At 36.6% G+C, this 26,616-nt stretch overlaps 1 protein-coding gene across 24 annotated transcripts in view; it reads right to left on the bottom strand.

Annotated features, from left to right (window-relative positions):
- The window catches only part of nuf (rab11 family-interacting protein nuf), a 278,513-nt gene that overhangs the window by 14,018 nt on the left and 237,879 nt on the right, over nt 1-26,616 (bottom strand). Inside the window, exon 1 of one of the 24 annotated variants that reach the window (XM_073981428.1) lies at nt 22,677-23,195. The exons of 16 other annotated variants lie outside the window; for them this stretch is intronic. In XM_073981428.1, the coding sequence (XP_073837529.1) occupies nt 22,677-22,718 (42 nt within the window). In that variant the 5' untranslated portion in view covers nt 22,719-23,195. Of the gene's footprint in view, nt 1-8,626; nt 9,071-22,676; nt 23,196-26,616 lie in introns of those variants that run through there. 7 more of the 24 variants (XM_073981430.1, XM_073981420.1, XM_073981421.1 and 4 more) reach the window with 7 other exon arrangements.

Here is a 26,616-nt window from a genome sequence, read left to right as displayed (position 1 = left end):
TGTTTGTCTTATTGTGAAGGTTGTTGGCATTTCTTGTGACACGCAACCCATTTCTCTTGGTCTCTTTATAATAGTCGTGTTTGGCAAGGAACGAACAAGGCCCTCATATATACGAGGGATTCTGTGTGGACTTCGTTCATCAATATACGTTCATCACATATACGAATGGTAATACCATAACAGTAATGTCAACATTATAGACAATACAGTGTGTTTTAAAACTATGTCTACCTCATTTACACTGCACCTAAACAAATGTTTTGGGCAAATGCGGCATTGTTTTATATGAGGCTTTTTATTAAAAAAAATAGGTTTGTGTAAATGATTCTTAAGCTGCCTTGTAAACAAATAACACGTATTCTTATTATGTGGCAGTCGTGTTTAATAAAGGGCACGAATGGTTATTTTGTTGTCTTCGTTAAGCAAAGGCAAACAATGAGGCACTTAACTCGAACTCATTTACACTGGCAACTAAAACAAAGTGTTTTGGGCAACTTCATAATTTATTTCACAGCTATTCAATTGAACTAACAAAATAACAATTGCTTTAATTTCTTGGCAATAAGAAAGCACCCTGTTTTTTTAGCAACAAAAAAATCCCACAAAATTAAAAAAATAAAAAAGCGAAGCCATAAAAGCTAATAAATAATGAGTGAGTGAGCGGGGTTTGTGTTTTCATTCTTCATGTTAAACATGAAATCATTCATTCATACTTTGTGACTCGCTGACTGAATGACTCGCTTTAAGAACACTAAACGAATTTCAAAGTATGTGGGTGGGTGCAAAACATACAGCAGAAATATGGAAGAGGCAAGGAAGCGACAACTGCATTGAATTGTCAAATGCATTCTGATGGGGGTATGGTGGCTCTTTGAAAGAAGACAGCACTTATCTGAAAAACGATTTGTAACTATGAAAACAAAGATTATGAAAGACAAAAACAAAAGGCTTCCTCTTCTCTAAAGTCCAGAAAAAAATCTTAAGAAAAACCAACAACACTGTGTGACACATTCATAAGAAGAAGAAAGGCCACAAATAAATGACCGGAAGAATGGAATTGCAACATCGTTGAAATACTAAATGTGGCAAAATGAAATTACAAAAAAAGCAACAACAACAAGAAAACTTACAAAAAAACTTGTCATTTAATGGCAAACACATGTCGTGGTGTGGAAAGATAAATGAAGTGGAAAAGAAGAACACGAGGAACTTAGTAAGAAGATTGAAGAAAATAGATAATGGGGGTTCTATAGAGCAGAAGAACTCCGTAGGAGGCTTCTATAAAATAGAAGACCTCCGTAGGAGGCTTCTATAAAACAGAAGTCCTCCGTAGGAAGGCTTCTATAAAATAGAAGACCTCCGTGGGAGGCTTATATAGAATAGAAGACCTCCGTAGGAGACTTCTATAGAATAGAAGACGTATGTAGGAGGCTACTATAGAATAGAAGGCCTCCGCAGGAAGCTTCTATAGAATAGAAGACCTCCATAGGAGGCTTCTATAGAATAGAAGACCTCCGTAGGAGGCTTCTACATAATAGAAGACCTCCGTAGGAGGCTTCTATATAATAGAAGACCTCCGTAGGAGGCTTCTATATAATAGAAGACCTCCGTAGGAGGCTTCTATAGAATAGAAGCACTCCGTAGGAGGCTTCTATAGAATAGAAGCTCTCCGTAGGAGGCTTCTATAGAATAGAAGCACTCCGTGGGAGTCTTCTATAGGATAGAGGCACTCCGTGGGAGTCTTCTATAGAATAGAAGCACTCCGTGGGAGTCTTCTATAGAATAGAAACACTCCGTAGGAGGCTTCTATTGAATAGAAGAACTCCGTAGGAGTCTTCTATAGAATAGAAGTACTCCGTGGGAGTCTTCTATAGAATAGAAGCACTCCGTGGGAGTCTTATATAGAATAGAAGCACTCTGTAGGAGGCTTCTATAAAATAGAAGACCTCCGTAGGAGTCTTCTACAGAATAGAAGCACTCCGTAGGAGTCTTCTATAGAATAGAAGCACTCCGTAGGAGTCTTCTATAGAATAGAAGCACTCCGTAGGAGTCTTCTATAGAATAGAAACACTCCGTAGGAGTCTTCTATAGAATAGAAACACTCCGTAGGAGTCTTCTATAGAATAGAAACACTCCGTAGGAGTCTTCTATAGAATAGAAACACTCCGTAGGAGTCTTCTATAGAATAGAAGAACTCCGTAGGAGGCTTCTATAGAATAGAAGACCTCCGTAGGAGGTTTCTATAGTATAGAAGACCAAAGTAGGAGGCTTCTATAGAACAGAAGACCAACGTAGGAGTCTTCTATAGAATAGAAACACTCCGTAGGAGTCTTCTATAGAAGAACACCGTAAGAGTCTTTTATAGAATAGAAGCACTCCGTAGGAGTCTTCTATAGAATAGAAACACTCCGTAGGAGTCTTCTATAGAATAGAAGAACTCCGTAGGAGGCTTCTATAGAATAGAAGACCTCCGCAGGAGGCTTCTATAGAATAGAAGACCTCCGCAGGAGGCTTCTATAGAATAGAAGACCTCTGCAGGAGGCTTCTATAGAATAGAAGACCTCCGCAGGAGGCTTCTATAGAATAGAAGACCTCCGCAGGAGGCTTCTATAGAATAGAAGACCTCCGCAGGAGGCTTCTATAGAATAGAAGACCTCCGCAGGAGGCTTCTATAGAATAGAAGACCTCCGCAGGAGGCTTCTATAGAATAGAAGACCTCTGCAGGAGGCTTCTATAGAATAGAAGACCTCCGCAGCAGGCTTCTATAGAATAGAAGCACTCCGTGGGAGTCTTCTATAGAATAGAAGCACTCCGTGGGAGTCTTCTATAGAATAGAAGAGGTCCGCAGGAGGCTTCTATAGAATAGAAGAGGTCCGTAGGAGGATTCTATAGAATAGAAGAGGTCCGTAGGAGGATTCTATAGAATAGAAGATCATCGTAGGAGGCTTCTATAGAATAGAAGACCTCCATAGGAGTCTTCTATAGAATAGAAGCACTCCGTAGGAGTCTTCTATAGAATAGAAGCACTCCGTAGGAGTCTTCTATAGAATAGAAGCACTCCGTAGGAGTCTTCTATAGAATAGAAGCACTCCGTAGGAGTCTTCTATAGAATAGAAGCACTCCGTAGGAGTCTTCTATAGAATAGAAGCACTCCGTAGGAGTCTTCTATAGAATAGAAGCACTCCGTAGGAGTCTTCTATAGAATAGAAGCACTCCGTAGGAGTCTTCTATAGAATAGAAGCACTCCGTAGGAGTCTTCTATAGAATAGAAGCACTCCGTTGGAGTCTTCTATAGAATAGAAGCACTCCGTACGAGGCTTCTATAGAATAGAATCACTCCGTAGGAGGCTTCTATAGAATAGAAGCACTCCGTAGGAGGCGTCTACAGATTAGAAGACCTCCGTAGGAGGCGCCTATAGATTAGAAGACCTCCGTAGGAGGCTTCTATAGAATAGAAGACCTACTTAGGAGGTTTCTATAGAATAGAAGCACTCCGTAGGAGTCTTCTATAGAATAGAAGCACTCCGTAGGAGTCTTCTATAGAATAGAAGCACTCCGTAGGAGTCTTCTGTAGAATAGAAGCACTCCGTAGGAGTCTTCTATAGAATAGAAGCACTCCGTAGGAGTCTTCTATAGAATAGAAGCACTCCGTAGAAGTCTTCTATAGAATAGAAGCACTCCGTAGGAGTCTTCTATAGAATAGAAGCACTCCGTAGGAGGTTTCTATAGAATAGAAGACCTCCGTAGGAGGCACTCCGTAGGAGGCTTCTATAGGATAGAAGCACTCCGTAGGAGGCTTCTATAGGATAGAAGCACTCCGTAGGAGGCTTCTATAGGATAAAAGCACTCCGTAGGAGGCTTCTATAGGATAGAAGACCTCCGTAGGAGGCTTCTATAGAATAGAAGACCTCCGTAGGTGGCTTCTATAGAATAGAAGACCTCCGTAGGTGGCTTCTATAGAATAGAAGACCTCCGTAGGAGGAATAGAAGACCTCCGTAGGAGGCTTTTATAGAATAGAAGACCTCCGTAGTAGGCTTCTATAGATTAGGAGGCTTCTATAGAATAGAAGACCTCCGTAGGAGGCTTCTTTAGAATAGAAGACCTCCGTAGAAGGCTTCTATAGAATAGAAGACCTCCGTAGGAGGCTTCTATAGAATAGAAGACCTCCGTAGGAGGCTTCTATAGAATAGAAGACCTCCGTAGGAGGCTTCTATAGAATAGAAGACCTCCGTAGGAGGCTTCTAGAGAATAGAAGACCTTCGTAGGAGGCTTCTATAGAATAGAAGACCTTCGTAGGAGGCTTCTAGAGAATAGAAGACCTTCGTAGGAGGCTTCTATAGAATAAAAGACCTCCGTTAAAGGCTTCTATAGAATAGAAAACTTCCGTAGGAGGCTTCTATAGAATAGAAGAGCTCCCTAGGAGGCTTCTATAGAATAAAAGAGCTCTGTAGGATGCTTCTAGACAATAAAAGAACTCCGTAGGAGGCTTCTATACAATAAAAGAGCTCCGTATGAGGCTTCTATACAATAAAAGAGCTCCGTAGGAGGCTTCTATACAATAAAAGAGCTCCGTACGAGGTTTCTATACAATAAAAGAGCTCCGTAGGAGGCTTCTATAGAATAGAAGCACTCCGTAGGAGGCCTCTATAGAATAGAAGCACTCTGTAGGAGGCTTCTATTGAATAGAAGACCTCCGTAGGAGTCTTCTATAGAATAAAAGACCTCCATAGGAGGCTTCTAGAGAATAGAAGACCTCCGTAGGAGGCTTCTAGAGAATAGAAGACCTTCGTAGGAGGCTTCTAGAGAATAGAAGACCTTCGTAGGAGGCTTCTAGAGAATAGAAGACCTTCGTAGCAGGCTTCTATAGAATAGAAGACCTCCGTTAAAGGCTTCTATAGAATAGAAAACTTCCGTAGGAGGCTTCTATAGAATAGAAGAGCTCCGTAGGAGGCTTCTAAAGAATAAAAGAGCTCCGTAGGAGGCTTCTATACAATAAAAGAACTCCGTAGGAGGCTTCTATACAATAAAAGAGCTCCGTAGGAGGCTTCTATACAATAAAAGAGCTCCGTAGGAGGCTTCTATACAATAAAAGAGCTCCGTATGGGGCTTCTATACAATAAAAGAGCTCCGTAGGAGGCTTCTATACAATAAAAGAGCTCCGTACGAGGTTTCTATACAATAAAAGAGCTCCGTAGGAGGCTTCTATAGAATAGAAGCACTCCGTAGGAGGCCTCTATAGAATAGAAGCACTCTGTAGGAGGCTTCTATAGAATAAAAGACCTCCGCAGGAGGCTTCTATAGAATAGAAGACCTCCGCAGGAGGCTTCTATAGAATAGAAGACCTCCGCAGGAGGCTTCTATAGAATAGAAGACCTCCGCAGGAGGCTTCTATAGAATAGAAGACCTCCGCAGGAGGCTTCTATAGAATAGAAGACCTCCGCAGGAGGCTTCTATAGAATAGAAGACCTCCGCAGGAGGCTTCTATAGAATAGAAGACCTCTGCAGGAGGCTTCTATAGAATAGAAGACCTCCGCAGCAGGCTTCTATAGAATAGAAGCACTCCGTGGGAGTCTTCTATAGAATAGAAGCACTCCGTGGGAGTCTTCTATAGAATAGAAGAGGTCCGCAGGAGGCTTCTATAGAATAGAAGAGGTCCGTAGGAGGATTCTATAGAATAGAAGAGGTCCGTAGGAGGATTCTATAGAATAGAAGATCATCGTAGGAGGCTTCTATAGAATAGAAGACCTCCATAGGAGTCTTCTATAGAATAGAAGCACTCCGTAGGAGTCTTCTATAGAATAGAAGCACTCCGTAGGAGTCTTCTATAGAATAGAAGCACTCCGTAGGAGTCTTCTATAGAATAGAAGCACTCCGTAGGAGTCTTCTATAGAATAGAAGCACTCCGTAGGAGTCTTCTATAGAATAGAAGCACTCCGTAGGAGTCTTCTATAGAATAGAAGCACTCCGTAGGAGTCTTCTATAGAATAGAAGCACTCCGTTGGAGTCTTCTATAGAATAGAAGCACTCCGTTGGAGTCTTCTATAGAATAGAAGCACTCCGTTGGAGTCTTCTATAGAATAGAAGCACTCCGTGGGAGTCTTCTATAGAATAGAAGCACTCCGTACGAGGCTTCTATAGAATAGAATCACTCCGTAGGAGGCTTCTATAGAATAGAAGCACTCCGTAGGAGGCGTCTACAGATTAGAAGACCTCCGTAGGAGGCGCCTATAGATTAGAAGACCTCCGTAGGAGGCTTCTATAGAATAGAAGACCTACTTAGGAGGTTTCTATAGAATAGAAGCACTCCGTAGGAGTCTTCTATAGAATAGAAGCACTCCGTAGGAGTCTTCTGTAGAATAGAAGCACTCCGTAGGAGTCTTCTATAGAATAGAAGCACTCCGTAGGAGTCTTCTATAGAATAGAAGCACTCCGTAGAAGTCTTCTATAGAATAGAAGCACTCCGTAGGAGTCTTCTATAGAATAGAAGCACTCCGTAGGAGGTTTCTATAGAATAGAAGACCTCCGTAGGAGGCACTCCGTAGGAGGCTTCTATAGGATAGAAGCACTCCGTAGGAGGCTTCTATAGGATAGAAGCACTCCGTAGGAGGCTTCTATAGGATAGAAGCACTCCGTAGGAGGCTTCTATAGGATAAAAGCACTCCGTAGGAGGCTTCTATAGGATAGAAGACCTCCGTAGGAGGCTTCTATAGAATAGAAGACCTCCGTAGGTGGCTTCTATAGAATAGAAGACCTCCGTAGGTGGCTTCTATAGAATAGAAGACCTCCGTAGGAGGAATAGAAGACCTCCGTAGGAGGCTTTTATAGAATAGAAGACCTCCGTAGTAGGCTTCTATAGATTAGGAGGCTTCTATAGAATAGAAGACCTCCGTAGGAGGCTTCTTTAGAATAGAAGACCTCCGTAGAAGGCTTCTATAGAATAGAAGACCTCCGTAGGAGGCTTCTATAGAATAGAAGACCTCCGTAGGAGGCTTCTATAGAATAGAAGACCTCCGTAGGAGGCTTCTATAGAATAGAAGACCTCCGTAGGAGGCTTCTAGAGAATAGAAGACCTTCGTAGGAGGCTTCTATAGAATAGAAGACCTTCGTAGGAGGCTTCTAGAGAATAGAAGACCTTCGTAGGAGGCTTCTATAGAATAAAAGACCTCCGTTAAAGGCTTCTATAGAATAGAAAACTTCCGTAGGAGGCTTCTATAGAATAGAAGAGCTCCCTAGGAGGCTTCTATAGAATAAAAGAGCTCTGTAGGATGCTTCTAGACAATAAAAGAACTCCGTAGGAGGCTTCTATACAATAAAAGAGCTCCGTATGAGGCTTCTATACAATAAAAGAGCTCCGTAGGAGGCTTCTATACAATAAAAGAGCTCCGTACGAGGTTTCTATACAATAAAAGAGCTCCGTAGGAGGCTTCTATAGAATAGAAGCACTCCGTAGGAGGCCTCTATAGAATAGAAGCACTCTGTAGGAGGCTTCTATTGAATAGAAGACCTCCGTAGGAGTCTTCTATAGAATAAAAGACCTCCATAGGAGGCTTCTAGAGAATAGAAGACCTCCGTAGGAGGCTTCTAGAGAATAGAAGACCTTCGTAGGAGGCTTCTAGAGAATAGAAGACCTTCGTAGGAGGCTTCTAGAGAATAGAAGACCTTCGTAGCAGGCTTCTATAGAATAGAAGACCTCCGTTAAAGGCTTCTATAGAATAGAAAACTTCCGTAGGAGGCTTCTATAGAATAGAAGAGCTCCGTAGGAGGCTTCTAAAGAATAAAAGAGCTCCGTAGGAGGCTTCTATACAATAAAAGAACTCCGTAGGAGGCTTCTATACAATAAAAGAGCTCCGTAGGAGGCTTCTATACAATAAAAGAGCTCCGTAGGAGGCTTCTATACAATAAAAGAGCTCCGTATGGGGCTTCTATACAATAAAAGAGCTCCGTAGGAGGCTTCTATACAATAAAAGAGCTCCGTACGAGGTTTCTATACAATAAAAGAGCTCCGTAGGAGGCTTCTATAGAATAGAAGCACTCCGTAGGAGGCCTCTATAGAATAGAAGCACTCTGTAGGAGGCTTCTATAGAATAAAAGACCTCCATAGGAGGCTTCTATAGAATAGAAGACCTCCGTAGGAGGCTATTTCAGTAATTTTTGGAAGATTTCACTTCAGGGAAATTTTAGGGAAATTTTTGTTAGAACCTAAAATGAACTTATTTAGCGATTACAAGTTGTTTCTCAGTGTTTTTAGATAGAAATTTTGGCTTCAAATATAAATTTCCCTTCGAGGGAAATTTTTTTTAAATTAAATATTTATCTTATTTTTTAATCCACAATTTTTTTTAATTTAATTTTTTATTCTTTAAGAATTTCCCCTTTTTGCTTCACACCAAAACAACACACAACTTTTGCTCTGTTATTATCAGCCAAATCGCAGTCACCAGAGTTCAAAGAGGCCAAGACAAACAGCCAAGTTTTTTCCACAGAGAGCAGCCAGCCAGCACCAATAAAGAAAACGTGATCATTTCAATTTTCCACCAACAAAAACAATTGTTGGTTTGAACCAAGTAAAATTATGAATTTTAAAGATTTGTTGTTTTTTTTTTCTTTTTTTGATTTTTCACACACAATTTCAATTTGTTTCCCACAAAAGCAAAACGCGTTTTTAACTTAAATCAGTTAAAAAAAAACTATAAAAAAAAGCAGCCCGTGAACACGCCATAAAACCAACGAAAACAACAAAACTGCAGGACAAACGTTTGTTGCGACGAAACACAATTCGCGGTAATGTCAACATTTAGCGGGAACTTGGGGAACCAACAACAGTAATCAGGCCAAACGAAACACCAAACGACGAATACCGTAACCAAAACAATGGAACAGAAAAATGACGGAAGCAATAATTATTTATTTTTTATTAAACATCAAATGGCAGCGAAAGCAAAAAAACTGACAAAAATAAAGAAAAGAAAAAAACTTGATGCGCGATATCTGTGCCGGGACTCGTTCGTGGTTGTGTCGTCGTCGTCATCAACACACGTTGTATGTTAGCCAACAACTAAACTAAAATTCATACTCTCTGAACTGAAAAACTTTTGCCGAAAAGAAAGAAATTCTTTTTAAACAAAGCAAAATACAAAAACTATTCAAAAAATATACAAAGAACTCGCAATAGTTTCAACATTCAAGAAGGCAGCTAGTTCTCTTCGTGGCTGGCTATCTAACCAGCCAGCTAGATGTCTAGAACAGAACACCCAAAACCAAAGAATGGCGAAATTCTGAGATTTTTTTTGGGTAAAAGTAATTTATTTTAGCCAAAAAAAAAAAAGAATAAACATAAAACACAACCCAACCCTTTGCAACCATCAGCCATCAAACATCAACAACAACTATGCAATATTTTTTTGGCTAAAATAAAATAGAAATTTCTTAATTTATCATTTGGCCATAACAGCCACACACACCCAGAGAGAGAGATAGGAGAGACAATATAAACAAATCAAAACATTTAAATAAATATTAAAATTTAGCACTTCCAACATGTTGGCCCTCAACCGTTTGAAGTGTTGGCTAGCTGTCAGTCTCCAACCCGAATAAACATAAACAAAAGAAAGACATTTGTTTTGGGAAGAGACATATTTTGAGAACCACAAGTGTTGGCCACTCAATGGCAGAAGCAAGTGACTTGCTTTGTTTTTGTCTATTTTATGCTTGCTTTGTTGATACCAAAAAAATTCTACCACTAAAATTGTTTTACATGGTAGACAGAAAATTTGGCAATAAAAATGCTTTTTATATGAAAAGATTTTTGATAAATAAAAATTTGAAAATTTATTTTTGGCGAGAGGGGATTTTTTAATGAGGAATTTGTATTAAAAGAAAATTGAATTTTTGAGGCCTTTTTAAGCATTTTACAATTATTAAATAATTGTTGGAACCCTCTAGAGGCAGCGTTGATTTTCTAAATAATTTTTGGAACCTTCTACAGGTAGCGTGGATTTTTTAAATCATTTTTGGAAACTTCTACAGGCTGTGTGGATTTTTAAATAATTTTTGTATGCCTCTACAGACAACGTGGATTTTTCAAATAATTTTTTGCAGCCTCTAGAGGCAGCGTTGATTTTTTAAATAATTGTTGGAAAGTCCTACAGGCAGCGGGGATTTCTAAAATAATTTTTGGAACCTTCTAAAGGCAGCGTGGATTTTTTAAATAATTTTTGGAAGCTTCTACAGGCAGCGTGGATTTTTTAAATAATTGTTTGAACCTTCTACAGGCAGCGTGGATTTTTTAAATAATTTTGGAACATTCTACACGCAGCGTGGATGTTTAAAATAATTTTTGGAACCTTCTACAGGCAGCGTGGATTTTTTAAATAATTTTTGGAACCTTCTACAGGCAGCGTGGAATTTTTAAATAATTTTTGGAACCTTCTACAGGCTGCGTGGATTTTTTAAATAATTTTTGGAACCTTCTAGAGGCAGCGCGGAATTTTTAAATAATTTTTGGAACCTTCTAGAGGCAGCGCGGAATTTTTAAATAATTTTTGGAACTTTCTACAGGCTGCGTGGATTTTTTTTAAATAATTTTTGGAACCTTCTACAGGCAGCATGGAATTTTAAAATATTTTTTGGAACCTTCTACAGGCAGCGTGGATTTTTTAAATAATTTTTGGTACCTTCTACAGGCAGCGTGGATTTTTTAAAGAGTTTTTGGAACCTTCTACAGGCAGCGTGGATTTTTTAAAGAGTTTTTGGAACCTTCTACAGGCAGAGTGGATTTTTTAAATAATTTTTGGAACCTTCTACAGGCAGCGTGGATTTTTTAAATAATTTTTGGAACCTTCTAAAGGCAGCGTGGATTTTTTAAAGAATTTTTGGAACCTTCTAAAGGCAGCGTGGATTTTTTAAAGAATTTTTGGAACCTTCTAAAGGCAGCGTGGATTTTTTAAATAATTGTTGGAACCTTCTAAAGGCAGCGTGGATTTTTTAAATAGTTTTTGGAACCTTATACAGGCAGCGTGGATTTTTTAAATATATTTTGGAATCTTCTACAGGCAACGTGAATTTTCTAAATCATTTTTGGAATCTTCTACAGGCAACGTGGATTTTTTAAATAAGTTTTGGAACTTTGTACAGGCAGCGTGGATTTTTTAAAGAATTTTTCTAAGCCTCCAGAGGCGACGTGGATTTTTTAAAGAATTTTTCTAAGCCTCTAGAGGCAACGTGGATTTTTTAAAGAATTTTTCTAAGCCTCTAGAGGCAACGTGGATTTTTTAAAGAATTTTTCTAAGCCTCTAGAAGCAACGTGGATTTTTTAGAGAATTTTTCTAAGCCTCTAAGGCAACTTGGATTTTTTAAAGAATTTTTCTAAGCCTCTAGAGGCAACGTGGATTTTTTAAAGATTTTTTTCTAAACCTCTAGAGGCAACGTGGATTTTTTAAAGAATTTTTCTAAGCCTCTAGAGGCAACGTGGATTACTTAAATAATTTTTGTAGGTTTTCTATTTGTGACATGTCGAAGCAAGTGACTTGTTTTGATTTTGTTGATACTCTGGCCTATATGTCAGACATTCCTTCCAACATAAGTTTCCCTTGCAGGAAACAATGAGAACTCAATTTCCGAGGCTTGTTGGAACAAATGTTAGAATCTATAATGGGCTATTTATTATCTGTAAGTTAATTTCTGTAGTTTTCGTCCCGAAATTTAGTATCTAATGTAAATTTCCGTAGAGGGAAGAATGAGAAATGCGTTTCCGAGGTTTATAGAGAATTTCTCTTTTGGGACATTTTTAAGAAAATTTTGTTAATATCTAAAATGAGTTTAATTATTGTCTGCAAGTTGATTTTGGAAATTCTGGTTCCAAAATTTGCTTTCCAACATGAATTTTCCTTAGAGGGGACAATGAAAAATTAATTTTCGAGGATTTTAGATTTTTTTTTTTTTTTTTTTTTTTTTTTTTTTGAAAATGTTTGTTAGCATCTTACAGGGAAATTTTTTTATGATAAGAAAAAAATTTTTAAATAATTTTTTGAGAAAAAATTATTTGCATTTATATAATAGTAGTCGTTTACCTGTTTTACCTTCAAGGGAAATGTTTATTTATGGCGAAAAAAAATAGAATGTTGAACAGTGAGGAGAAAGAACAGAAAGGAGAAATCAATTTCCGAAATGAAATAGCCTAAAATTTCAACCAGTACTCGTTTTTCCTTCAAGGAAATTTTTTAATTATGTAGTAAATGAAAAAAATTATGCTAAAGTGATCTAGAAATATTGGAAAAAAGAATTTCTTTTGATTTTAGAAAATTTCCCTTTTGGGAAGATTTTGTTAGCAGCTGAAATTGTCTTATATGTAAACCCATAGTCGATTTCCATTGTTTTGGGCTTGAAATTCGGTCTTCAACCCTTCTTCAAAGGGAATTTTTATATCTTGAAGAAAATTAACAAAAGTCACTCCAAATTAGTTTAATGAGACAATTCCAGAGGTTTTCACCAAATTTCCCATTTGAATATTTTTAGGGAAATTTTTGTTAGCACCAAAATGTAAATATTTATTTCCTCAAAGTCGATGTTTTACACTCGACAATTGACCTCAAACCAAAATTTCCTTGCAAGGAAATGTCCGAGAAATCAATTTCCGAGGTTTTAAGCAAATTTCCCTTTCGGGAAATATTTAAGTACATTTTTGTTTGCTCTAGAAATGGTCTTATTTATCAACCAGTAGTCGATTTCCGTTCTTCTGGTCTCGAAATTTGGTCTGTAACCTAAATTTCCCTTCACGGGAAATTTTTATTTATGGCTGAAAAATTTTAATAATGGCGCCTAAGTGATCTATGATCAACTAGAAATCAATTTCTACTGTTTTTAGAAAATTTCCCTTTTGGGACATTTTTAGGGAAATTTTTGCTAGCGCTAGAAATGGTCATATTTATCAACCATTAGTCGATTTCCGTTGTTTTGGGTTTGACATTTGGACTGTAACCTAAATTTTTCTGCAAGGGAAATTTTTATTTCTTGCAAAAAATTAACAAAAAAATCGCAAAAATATTCTGGGGGCATGAATCATGTCAAATCCCTCTAGGGAGCACAGAGGAACCAATTTCCGAGGTTTTTAAAAAGTTTCCCTTTTGGGAAAAATTATGTCAAATAATTCAAAGAACGTGGAGAAATCAAATTACGTGATTTTTAGAAAATTTCGCCAGAGAAATTGACGCATTATTTATTTATTTCTTCCTTTATTTATTTATTTATTTATTTATGTATTTATTTAATTTTTTATTTACTTATTTATTAATTTTATATTCCGCCTAAAAGTATGCTCATTATGTCTATCTCAGATAAATCTAGAAAAAAATCATTTTCTATATGGAGTGTAGATGGTGTTATTACATTTTTACTGCAACTTTTTTTACAAGTATCTGTTTGCATATTCCATAAATTTTGGCAAGGAAATTTGAGATAATCTTTTGCTTAATCTGTAACACTAGCCTTTGTCCTTCACCCTGGGTCTGATGATTAGTGAACATGCCAGCTGACTTTTACATTTACTTTTTGGTATAACATAAAGAATTTGTTGGCTATTTTCATACCACTCTAGAATGTAGTTCAAGAATCTGCTTCCTAAAAACCTAAACCTACGCAATAATAGTAACCCTGCTGCAAAATTTCAAGAATAAAGATTATGGCATTACTTGGGTTTAAAAAAAAAAAAACGACACTCCCATTGACTCATGTGCAAAATATTTTATTGGTCATCCGTCTGAAGAAAATGGTAGAAACTTTCAGCTGATTCGCACTTAATGTGGTATTCTGTTTTTATTACTGTTACTATAATCGAACATCTCCTCTACAAGGAACGTCATTATAATAAATAATTCTCTATAAAGAATTTTCTTTTAGACGAAGTTTTTCTATAAGTTATTAATTTTTCGTCCGCCACAGTTACCGGATAGAGCAGTTTGACTGTACTTAATGTTACGCCACAAAATATGCCTACCAATTCATCTTTTTCAGTCCACTTCCTCAAAACCATAACCTAAAACTTGAAATATAGGTGGCGCTAAATTTCGACGATCTCCTTATTCCATTTTCCAACATTTCTTCCACAACCTTATCATGTATCAATAGTCAACTTCTTCATAAATTTCATGATCCTAGTCTTAGCTTTGACCCATCAGACAATCACTTATCAAAAAACTGACCTTGATCATCCAATGAGGTCATTCCACCATGATGGCGCCCAATATTCTAATTACGAAAATGCGCCATTGTCTTCAAAATGGAAAACATTTACCATTCAAAAATTCCACTTGTTTCCACATATGTTTTTTGTTGCTACTACTAATAAATTACAATTAAAATAAATAATTTATTAAACAATTAGTTATAATTGCTTCTTTATTGAGAAGATATTGGCTTCTTCTGCTTCGCGCACCAGGTCTTAATTGGAAAGTTAGCCAAATGAAGAAGAATAGTTGAAAAACAAATAATGGGCCCAGCTGTTGGTATTGTTGGTACGATGATGATATGGCCATTATTAATTGAGCTGAATCATTTTCATGCTTCCAATCAATAGATAAGTTGGGTGGAGAAAAAAGTTGGAGAACAATATGGAATAGCTGATTAGAAAATAAATACATTTTAACAATTACTGTTGATTAATTGTATGTAAGAGCGAGAGTGAGAGAAGAAAAAATAACAATGAAAATAAGGTCATTGGTGGAGGTTAATACGTTAAGGTGATGGCCTATAGAATGTAGGCTTCGTTTGGAATTAGTCGAGAGAATTATTGAGCCGACTTTTGTTTAGAAAGTGAAATGAAATTGGTGAAGACGATATGAAAAGCGAAAGTAATGAAAATATGAAAAACGAAAAGGGGAAAGTGAAGAAAATGGGTCGACTTATTTTGAATTTAATCCAAGTTTGGTGGCCTATGGACCAATAAGAAAATGTACTTTAACATTTATAAAAAGATTTGAAGATTTTTTGAATTATTTTTGGGAGCATCTACAAGGCAACGAGGATATTTTAAATTATTTTTGGGGATCTCTACAGGCAACGTGGATTTTTTAAATAATTTTTGGCAGCCTCTACAGGCAACGTGGATTTTTTAAATAATTTTTGGCAGCCTCTACAGGCAACGTGGATTTTTTAAATAATTTTTGGCAGCCTCTAAAGGTAACGTGGATTTTATAAAGAATTTTTGGAGAATTCTAGAACAACGTGGATCTTTTAAATAATTTTTGGAGGCCTCTACAGGCAACGTGGATTTTTTAAATAATTTTTGGCAGCCTCTACAGGTAACGTCGATTTTTTAAATAATTTTTGGCAGCCTCTACATGCAACGTGGATTTTTTAAATAATTTTTGGCATCATCTACAGGCAACATGGATTTTTTAAATAACTTTTGGCAGCCTCTACAGGCAACGTGGATTTTTTAAATAATTTTTGGCAGCCTCTACAGGCAACGTGGATTTTTTAAATAATTTTTGGCAGCCTCTACAGGCAACGTGGATTTTTTAAATAATTTTTGGCAGCCTCTACAGGCAACGTGGATTTTTTAAATAATTTTTGGCAGCCTCTACAGGCAGCGTGGATTTTTTAAATAATTTTTGGCAGCCTCTACAGGCAACGTGGATTTTTTAAATAATTTTTGGCAGCCTCTACAAAAGGTTTAGGTGATGAGGAATTCGGAAATGTTTTTTTAATTGCTAAATAAAGCGGAATCTTTGGACATCTGCTTTGAAGTTTAATAAAATTGCAAAAAAGATTATTATATACTCTAACGACATCTATACTTCATATCTAACATCTCTATTGGTTAAATTATCTATGAAAGATAAATTGAAGAGTCTACTTTTAGGCGAAATATATAAATTTTACTTAATATTGGACGTTTGTAGAAGTGTATGAAACAATGGCCGTAAATATTGGGATATTTTGGCGACCACATATATCAGGGAACAGAGGACTGTGTTGAACATTTGCAGAGGAGGTACTTGATGGAATATGCCGACATAGTTTGATAGGTGGCACCTCAAATTGTTCACAGACTTTATTGTGGAGCTCAAACTACCTCGAACATGTTGAAGCATTCAAAAATGTCTATTAGATTATTTTTTTGTGTTTTACTTATTTTGGCGTCTACATACAATAATTAAAATTTGCTTATGACATATGTTTGCCTCATGTTGTAGAATAAATTTTGCTATTTTTTAGCTTAATTGAATCATAGAGCAAAAAATATTTTGCTCAGGCAGCTAACAAATAAACATTAGATAAATTGATGCAGGCACTCTGACAAATAGGAGGGTGATTTTTTTTGTGCAAACAATTTGTGCCAAGGTACATAGAGAATATTTAGAAATATATATATTCTTCTCGTTTTTCAAATGTTTACATTATGAAAATCTAAACAAACATTGTTTTTCTGAAAATTTACTAAAACGTAGAAAAAATTGCCAAGAAAATACCATTTTGAAATAAAATCAACAACAGTTTTTTAATGTAAACATGTGGAAGACATGAATATGTTTAGAAAAAAAGGTGAAGAGGAAGAGAAAGAAACAATAAGAATGAACTTTTCTTCTTTCTACTTTTTTGATAGTAAAACTATGAATGAGATGAGCACAAAATACCAATAACATTGAAAAAGAAAATAAGAAAATACAAAGCCAATAGAAATGGAAAACTAATCAGCCATTACTTGGAAGAAACAAAAAAACAACTTGGAAGAAAAATGGAGGAAATGGGGATGTGAGAAAATACAAACATAAATAATATTTATGTTAAGCTAATAAGATTAACCTCAATTTGTTTTCTGTCTATATTTCATTTTTTTTGTGTAAGAAGATAGTCAATGAAAGTTTGGTTGGGATATGGACAACATTGGGAATTTTCCGACACCATGGAAAGGAAATTTTTTGTCCACAAAAAAAAAACTATAAATATGAAAATGATTTTCTAATGGAAGTTCTAAATCAAAAATCCCCTTTTAAAATTATTCCACATATGTACATATGCATATAAAAATATTTAAGAGTCTCTAAAAAATCATCCATTTGTCATTCATGCTTTGATGATTTTACTGTCCACCAAAGATGTTGCTCATTTTCGTAAATATGCAACAGAATATTTTCCTTAGCAAAATGTGTATATTCTTGGGGATCTATCTGTCCACGATGATGCCAATGATGATTCCAAAGTTCTATAAATATGTGTGAAGCCACATAAAACGCATTACTCATGTTTGTGTTTTCTTTTTGTATTTTGAGGCATTCCATACAATGCATTGAATGCGTCCAGCAAGTGTTTTATGTCAATTACTCATGACACTTTGGACAATAAATATTGTAAACATAACACAGATGGAGGAAGTAAAAGTGAAAAAATGCAAAGAAAATTCCATGTCTGGTTAAAAGCCCTGTCCATGATTTTATATTGCTTTCAATAAACATTAAGAAGATTCAAGTCTCTTTTTTAATAATTTTCAGTTAAGATATGGAGGAGGTTGATATTCTACACAGAAGTTTGTTTGAAAGTAGTTTGATACTCCTCAAAGAAGTTTGAAGGAGGTTTGATACTCGAATAAATAGTTTGATACCTGACAAAGAAGCTTAAAGGTGTTTTGATACTCTAGGAGGTATCTTAATGCCCTCAAAATTAATTTGACGATGGTTTAATACTCGAGAAAGTAATTTGACATCCGACAAAGAAGTTTGAAGATGATATGACACTCGAAAAAGAAGTTTGATGGTGGTTTGATACACGAAATGGTAGTTTGATACCCACCAAAAAAGTTGGGAGGTTATTAGATACTCTAGAAGGTAGTTTGATATCCGGCAAAAAGGTTTGAAAGTTGTTGATACTCGAGAGAAAAAGAGTTTGAAGGTGGTCTGATGCACGACAAAGTAATTTGAAGGTGGTTTGACACTCGAGAAAGTAGTTTATTTAATGAATTTTGAAGGTGGTTTGATACTTGAGAAGGTAGTTTGATACCCGACAAAGAATTATGAAGGTAGTTTGATACTCGAATAGGTAGTTTGATACTGCACAAAGAAGTTTGAAGGTGGTTTGACACTCTACGAGGTAGCATAATGGACTCAAAATAAATTTGGCGATGGTTTAATACTCGAGAAAGAAGTTTGGAGATGATTTGACACTCGAAAAAGAAGTTTGGTGGTGGTTTGATGTTTGATACTCGAAATGGTAGTTTGATACTCAACAAAGAAGTTGAGAGGGGGTTTGATACTCTAGAAGGAATTTTGATACTCGAGAAAGACATTAGAAAATGGTTTGACTCTTATTTGATACCCAACTAAGAAGTTGGGAGGTGGTTTGATACACGACAAAGAAGTTTGAAGGTGGTTTGATGCACAACAAAGTAATTTTAAGGTGGTTTCACACTCGAGAAAGTAGTTTTATACCCGATAAAGAAGTCTGAATATGGTTTGATACTTAATAAGGTAGTTTGATAGCCGACAAAGAAGTTCGAAGGTAGTTTGATACTTCATAAAATAGTTTGATACCCGACAAAGAAATTAGAAGGTAGTTTGATACTCGAGTAGGTAGTTTGATACTGGACAAAGACGTTTAAAGGTGGTTTGATACCACCTTTGACAACCGATAAAGAAGTTTGGAGATGATTTGACACTCGAAAAATAAGTTTGATGGTGGTTTTAATACACGAAATAGTAGTTTGATACCCAACAAAGAAGTTGGGATGTGGTATGATACTCTTGAAGGTAGATTGATACTCGAGAAAGAAATTTAAATATGGTTTGAATCATATTTGATACCCAACAAAGAACTTTGAAGGTGGTCTGATACACGACAAAGAAGTTTGAAGGTGGTTTGACGCATGACAAAGTAATTTGAAGGTGGTTTCACATTCGAGAAAGTAATTTTATAACCGATAAAGAAGTTTGAAGGTGGTTTGTACTCAATAAGGAAGTTTGATATCCGACAAAGAAGTTCGAAGGTAGTTTGATACTCGAGAAAGAAGTTTTATATCCGACAAAGAAGTTTGAAGGAGGTTTGATACCTGACAAAGATGTTTAAGGGCGGTTTGATACTCGAGAAGGTAGTTTGATAACGACAAAGAAGTTTATAGGTGGTTTGATGCTCTAAAAAGAAGTCTGATGGCAGTTTGATACTCGAGAAAGTAGTTGGCAACCCGACCAAGAAGTCTTAAGGTAATCTGATACCCAACAAAGGACTTTGGAAGAGGTTTGATACTTTAGAAGGTAGTTTGATACCCGACAAAAAAGTTTGAATGTGGTTTGATGCTCGATAAAGTAGTTTGACATGCGACGAAGAAATTTTAAAATGGTTTTATACTTGAGAAAGGGGCTTGATACCCGAAGAAGAAACCTGAAGGCGGTGTGATACTCGAGAATGTAGTTTGATAACCTACAAATAAGTTTAAAGATGGTTTAATGCTCAAGAATGTAGTGTGATAACCGACAAAGAAGTTTGAAGGTAGGTTACGAAGGTAGTTTGATACTCGAGAAGGCACTCCTATTTCTGACAAAGAAGTTTTAAAGAGGTTTGATACCTGACAAAGATGTTTAAGGGCGGTTTGATACTCGAGAAGGTAGTATGATAACGACAAAGAAGTTTATAGGTGGCTTGATGCTCTAAAAAGAAGTTTGAAGGTAGTTTGATACTCTAGAAGGTAGTTTGATACCCGACAAAAAAGTTTGAAGGCAGTTTGATGCTCGATAAAGTAGTCTGACAACCGACAAAGAAATTTTAAAATGGTTTTATACTTGATAAAGGTGTTTGGTACCCGAAAAAGAAATCTGAAGGCGGTGTGATACTCGAGAAAGTAGTTTGATAACCGACAAAGAAGTTTGATTGTGGTTTGATACTCAAGGAGACAGTTCTATTTCTGACAAAGATGTTTTAAGGAGGTTTGATACCTGACAAAGATGTTTAAAGGTGATAGTATACTCGAGAAATTAGTTAGATAAATGACAAATAAATTTATAGGTGGTTTGATGCTCTACAAAGATGTTTGGAGATAGTTCGAGAAGGTAGTTGGGTACCCGCCCAAGATACCCAAGGTAGTCTACATCCAACAAAGGACTTGAAGGCGCTTCGATGCTCTGGAAGGTAGTTTGATGCCGGAAAAAGAAGTTTGAAGGTTTGATGCTCGAGAAGGTAGTTTGCTACTGCAGAATGTAGTTTGATACCTGACAAAATGTTTATTCCCTAAAAAGAGGTTTGATGTAGGTTTGATACCTGACAAATATGTTTATATGTGGTTTTATGGTCTACATAGAAGTTTGAAGGTAGTTTGACATTGGAGAAGGTAGTTGGTTACCCTACAAATAAGTTTGAAGATAGTTTAATACTCGCAGGGAAGTAGTTTTATACCCGTCAAAGACGTTTGAAGGTGGTCTGATACTGGAGGGGATAGTTTGATACACGACGCTGATGTTTGAAGGTGGTTTGGTACCCGACAAAGAAGTTTGAAGTCGGTTTGATACTGGAGAAGGTAGTTTGACACTCGTCAAAGAAATTTGAGGAAAGTTTGAAGGTGGTTTGATACTCGGGAAGTTAGTTTGATACCCCACAAAAAACTTTAAAGCTGGTTTGATACTCAAGTAGGTGGTTTGATACCCGCCAAAGAAGTTTGAAGGTGGTCTGACACTCAAAAAGGTAGTTTGATACCAGGCAAGGAACTTTGGTGGTGTTTTGATATTGAAGAAGGTAGTTTGATACCCAACAAAAAAGATTGAAGGTGATTTGATACACGAGAATAGAGTTTGATATCCAACAAAGAAGTTTGAATGTGGTTTAATATTCGGGATGAGAGTTCAATGCCATACAAAGAAGTCTGACGGTGGTCTGATACGCTAAAAGGCAGTTTGATACCTGACAAAGAAGTTTGAAGGTGATGTGGTGGTTGTTTGATACCCGCCAAAGAAGTTTGAAGGTGGCCTGATACTCGAAAAGGTAGTTTGATACCAGGCAAGGAACTTTGGTGGTGTTTTGATATTGAAGAAGTTAGTTTGATACCCAGCAAAAAAGTTTGAAGGTAATTTAATACACGATAATGTTGTTTGATATTCAACAAAGATGTTTGAATGTGGTTTGATACTCGAGATGATAGTTTAATACCATACAAAGAAGTTTGAAGGTGGTCTGATACTCTAAAAGGTAGAAGAAAGAAGTTTAAAGATGATTTGGTGGTTGTTTGATACCCGCCAAAGAAGGTTGAAGGTGGTCTGATACTCGAAAAGGTAGTTTGGTACCAGGCAAGGAACATTGGTGGTGTTTTACTACTGAAGAAGGTAGTTTGATGCCCAACAAAAAAGTTTGAAGGTAATTTGATACACGAGAATGTAGTTTGATATCCAACAAAGAAGTTTGAATGTGGTTTGATATTTGAGATGATAGTTTAATAGAACACAAAAAGTTTGAAAGTGGTTTGATACTCAAGGAGGCAGTTTGATATCGAAGAATTACGTTTTAAGGGGTTTGATACCCCCAGAAGGTAGTTTGAAGATTGTTCGATACTAGCGACAGTTATTTCTTATACGGAAAAGAAGTTTGAGGGTTGTTTGGTAACCGCCAAAAAAGTTTGAAAGTGGCTTGAAGTTGGTTTGATGTTCGAGAAGGTAGTTTGGTACCCGAAAAAACAATTTAAAGGTGTTACTTGAAGGTGTTTTAACACTCGAGAAGGTAGTTTAACAACATACAAAGATGATTTGTTACTTCAGTAGGTAGTTCAATACCCGACAAATGTGTTTTAAGGAGGTTTGATACTCGAAAAGGTAGTTTGAAGGCGGTTTGATAAGTAGTTTAATACTCGATAAGGTAGTTTGATACCCGAAAAAGAAGTTTCAAGTTTGTTTGATATTCAACAAGGCAGTTTGATACCCAACAGAAAAGTTTGAAGCTGGTTTGATCCTCGATGTAGTAATTTGATCCCATATTCATATCTTTAGGCACCTGCATTTATGTCCACCATTCATGTTATTGTTTGTTTTTTATTGTACTATAGGCTGAGGATATTTAGCAAAATGACTCTTTTTTTCTTGTTTCCAAGGATTTTGAAAACCTCTGTTTATTTTTAATCCCAAAGTGCTATAAAATAGTTCGCATGACCTTTACATTATTGTCTGTTTCTGTCTGGCCTCACAAAAAATCGATAAACCCATTAACATGGAAACTAAGTGTGACTCCCTACGTTCTCTGTCTGTCATTGCCTTGACACAAATGACAAGTTGCAAGTGAGGCTAACAATTCAAGCAAAGGCAATGTAGTAAGAAAATTTCCGCTGGCAGCTGATAAAAAATACTGAAATCACAATAATTTTTCTAGAATTCTGAAATTCAATTTCAAATGTAATAACACAAAATTACAACAACAACGCAACAGCCAAGACGAACACAATGTAATGGTTGAGACGATTATTTGTTTGAAAATAATTTTAAACTTTATTACACACACATGTCCCAAGCTTGGGGATAGAAACAAAACGGCAGCAGACCACACATTTGGTGTTGGTGAGAAAATCGATAAAAATAACACATATATTTACACAAAATATTTTATTATTAAATATCGTATTTATTATAAACAAAGTGTAATGTCGTCTCAAAACGATGTGCCTTGAGCGAAAGGAAGTAACTTTGTCACAATTGAATATCCGATTTTTTTAAATACTCACATCATTGTCATCCTCTGACTCTTCTTCGAGGGTATTATGCATTGTTATTAATTTACTATTTATTATTGATTTTTTTTGTTTCAAATTATTTTTCCACAATAACTTCTCACGGTAATTTTTTTGAGGCAGCCACACGCCAACTAAAATACACCGTTGTATTGACACTGCGGCAGCCAGTAACAAAAACCAAAAGTCTAATAACCGAAGCAGTCATAACAGTTTTATATTTTTGTGTCTGGCGATATTTGAGGTTATTTTCCATTCATTCATTTGGCGTTTTGCTTGTTGTTGCTTGTCAATTCACAATGAAAGAGGTTCCTTCCTTGCCACCCACCAACCACTTCCTCCCTCCCTACCATACATTTCTGATTCTCCCAATTACTATTCCTGCTCGAAATGAAATTAACTAATTTCGTGCCACAGCCAACAACTGTCGATATGGAAAATAGTCGGCGAACTGAAAATTATTCCGCTTCGGAGAGGCGGTTTTGCTTGGTGAGCTCAAATACACACAAAAATAGTAATATTCAATTTATTGACATTTTTATTGTAGTGGCGTCATCTCGCCTAATATTTGCTTGTTTGTCATGCTAATTGGGGGACATGGATGGAATCAGCCGGGCGGCTAACCAGGAAAATTATATTTTTTAGGAATAGACAATAAGTGGCAGCTAAAATTGACCGGTTAGGGGTTAATTAATTGGATAAATTCGAAGAAAAACACACACATTCACATGCTAGGACCCATAGAGTGGATTGAGTAAATTGTAGCCTAAGCTACGAACTTTTAGGACAAATCATTCACCACAAATGTTTGATAAAGTAGTTTCATGTTGAAGGATGTGGTTCGAGGAGAATTGCGGTATTTTGATATTCACCAAAATAGTCTGCGTAGAGTTTGATATCTGACAAATGAAGGTTGAAGGTGGTTTAAGACTCGTGAAAGTAGTTTGATACCCGACAAAGGAGTTTGAAGGTGGTTTAATACCCAAGAAAGTAGTTTGAAGCTGGTTTGATTGCCTACGGAGAAGTTTGAAGTTGAATTGATTCTCGGAAAATAAACTTGAAGGTTGCTTAATGCTTTACGAAGTAGGTTGATGCCTATAAAAGAAGTTTGATGCCGGTTTGATACTTGAAAAGCTAGTTTGACAACCGACAAAGACGTTTGAAGGTAGTTTGACACCATATTATGAAGTTTAAAGTTAGTTTGTTAGTGGTTTGTTAATCGAGAAGGTAGTTCGATACCCTACAAAGAAGTTTGAAGGTGGTTTGATTTTCTAGAAAGTTGTTTTGATACCCAAAAAAGAAGTTTGATGCCGGTTTGATACTCGAAAAGCTAGTTTGACAACCGACAAAGAAGTTTGAAGGTAGTTTGACACCACCAAAGAAGTTTGAAGGTGGTTTGATACCCGAGAAGGCAGTTTGACAACCGAAAAATAAGTTTCAAGGTAGTTTGATACTCGAGAAGGCAGCTTGACATCCAACAAAGAAGTTTGAAAGTGGTTTATTTTCCAGAAGGTAGTTTGATAACGATAAATAACTTTAGAGGTGGTTTGGTACTCATACAAAGAAGTTTGAAGGTGGTTTGATACCCGAGAAGGCAGTTTGACAACTGACAAGGAAGTTTGAAGGTGGTTGGATTTTGCAGAAAGTTGTTTGATACCCGAAAAAGAAGTTTGAAGGTGGTTTAATACCCTACAAAGACGTTTGAAGGTTGTTTTGATACTCAAGAAGGTAATGTGATACCCGACAAAGAAGTTTGAAGATGGTATGATACCCGAGAAAGCAGTTTGACAACCGCAAAAGAAGTTTCAAGGTAGTTTGATACTCGAGAAGGCAGCTTTACACCCTACAAAGAAGTTTGAAGGCAAATTTAATTTGATATTCAAGAAGACAGTTTGATACCCTACAAAGAAGTTTGAAGGTGGATTGATACTCGAAAAAGTAGTTTGATACCCGATAAATAAGTTTAAAGGTGATTTGAGGTCCAAGAAAAGTTTGAGGGTAGTTTTGATGCTCGAGAGGGTACTTTGATACCCGAAAATGAAGTTTGAAGGTGGTTCTGATACTCGAGAAGAAAGTTTGAAAGTGGTTTTAATAATGATACCCGAAAATGAAGTTTGAAGGTGACTTAATGATCGGGAAGGTATATCGGTACTGGACAAAGAAGTTTGAAGTTGGTTTGGAACCCTACAAAGAAGTTTGAAAGTGACTTGATGCTCGTGAAGGTAGTATGATACCCGAAAATGAAGTTTGAAGATGGTTTGATACCCGACAAAGAAGTTTGAAGGTGACATGATGATCGGGAAGGTATTTTGGTACCCGAAAATGAAGTTTGAAGGTGGTTTGATACCCGATAAAGAAGTTTGGAGGTGACTTGATGATCGGGAAGGTATTTTGGTACTCGACAAAGAAGTTTGAAGATCGTTTGATACCCTACAAAGAAGTTCGAAGGTGGCTTGATGATCGGGAAGGTATTATGGTACTCGACCAAGAAGTTTGAAGGTGACTTGATGATCGGGAAGGTATTTTGGTACCCGAAAATGAAGTTTGAAGGTGGTTTGATACCCGACAAAGAAGTTTGAAAGTGACTTGATGATCGGGAATGTATTTTGGTACTCGACAAAGAAGTTTAAAGATGGTTTGATACCCTACAAAGAAGATCGAAGGTGACTTCATGCTCGTGAAGGTAGTTTGACACCCGAAAATGAAATTTGAAGGTGGTTTGACACCAGACAAAGATGTTTGAAGCTGACTAATGATCGGGAAGGTAGTTTGGTACTCGACAAAGAAGTTTGAAGATGGTTTGATACCCTACAAAGAAGTTTGAAGGAGACTTGATGCTCGTGAAGGTAGTTTGACACCCTAAAATAAAGTTGGAAAGTGGTTTGATACCCGACAAAGAAGTTTGAAGGTGACTTGATGATTGGGAAGGTATTTCGGTACTCGAGAAAGAAGTTTGAAGGTGGTTTGATACTCTACAAAAAAGTTTGAAGGTGGGTTGATGCTCGTGAAGGTAGTTTGATACCCGAAAATGAAGTTTGAAGGTGACTTGATGATCGGGAAGGTATTTCGGTACTCGACAAAGAAGTTTGAAGATAGTTTGATACCCTACATAGAAGCTTGAAGGTGACTTGATGCTCGTCCAGGTAGTTTGATACCCGAAAATAAAGTTTGAAGGTGGTTTGATACCCTACAAAGAAGTTTGAAGGTGGGTTGATACTCTGGAAGGTATTTTTGTACTCGACAAAGAAGTGTGAAGGTAACTTGGTGCTCGTGAAAGTAGTGTGATACCCGAAAATGAAGTTTGAAAATGGTTTGATACCCTACAAAGTAGTTTGAAGGCGACTTGGTGCTCGTGAAAGTAGTTTGATACCCGAAAATGAAATTTGAAGGTGATTTGATACCCGACAAAGAAGTTTGAAAGTGACTTGATGATCACGAAGGTATTTTGGTACTCGACAAAGCAGTTGGAAAATGGTTGGATACCCTACTTAGAAGTTTGAAGGTGATTTTAATACACGAAAACGTAGATTGAAGGTGATGTAAGACTCAAGAAAGTAGTTTGAAGGCGGTTTTATGAGCAACAAAGAAGTTTGTAGGCGAATTGATACATAAGAAAATAGTTTTATACCCAACAAAGAAGTTCGATGGTGATTTAAAGCTCGAAAAGATAGTTAAACAACAGACAAGAAGTTTCAAGGTAGCTTGACACCCTACAAAGAAGTTTGAAGGTGGTTTTTGTACTCGAGAAGGTAGTTTGATATCCAAAAAAGAAGTTTTAAGAAGGTTTGATATTTCAAAAGGGTGTTTGGTACCCGAGAAAGAAGTTTGAAGGTCGTATGGAACTTGAGTTGGTAGTTTCATATCCGATAAAAAGTTTGAATGTGGTTTGATACATTACAATGATGTTTGAATGTGGTTTTTATACTGTAGAAAA

The sequence above is a fragment of the Musca autumnalis genome, unplaced genomic scaffold, assembly GCF_047663935.1.
Source record: "Musca autumnalis isolate F117 unplaced genomic scaffold, ASM4766393v1 scaffold_4, whole genome shotgun sequence".
Classification (NCBI taxonomy): domain Eukaryota; kingdom Metazoa; phylum Arthropoda; class Insecta; order Diptera; family Muscidae; genus Musca; species Musca autumnalis.
This window is presented reverse-complemented; position numbering and strand designations above follow the sequence as displayed.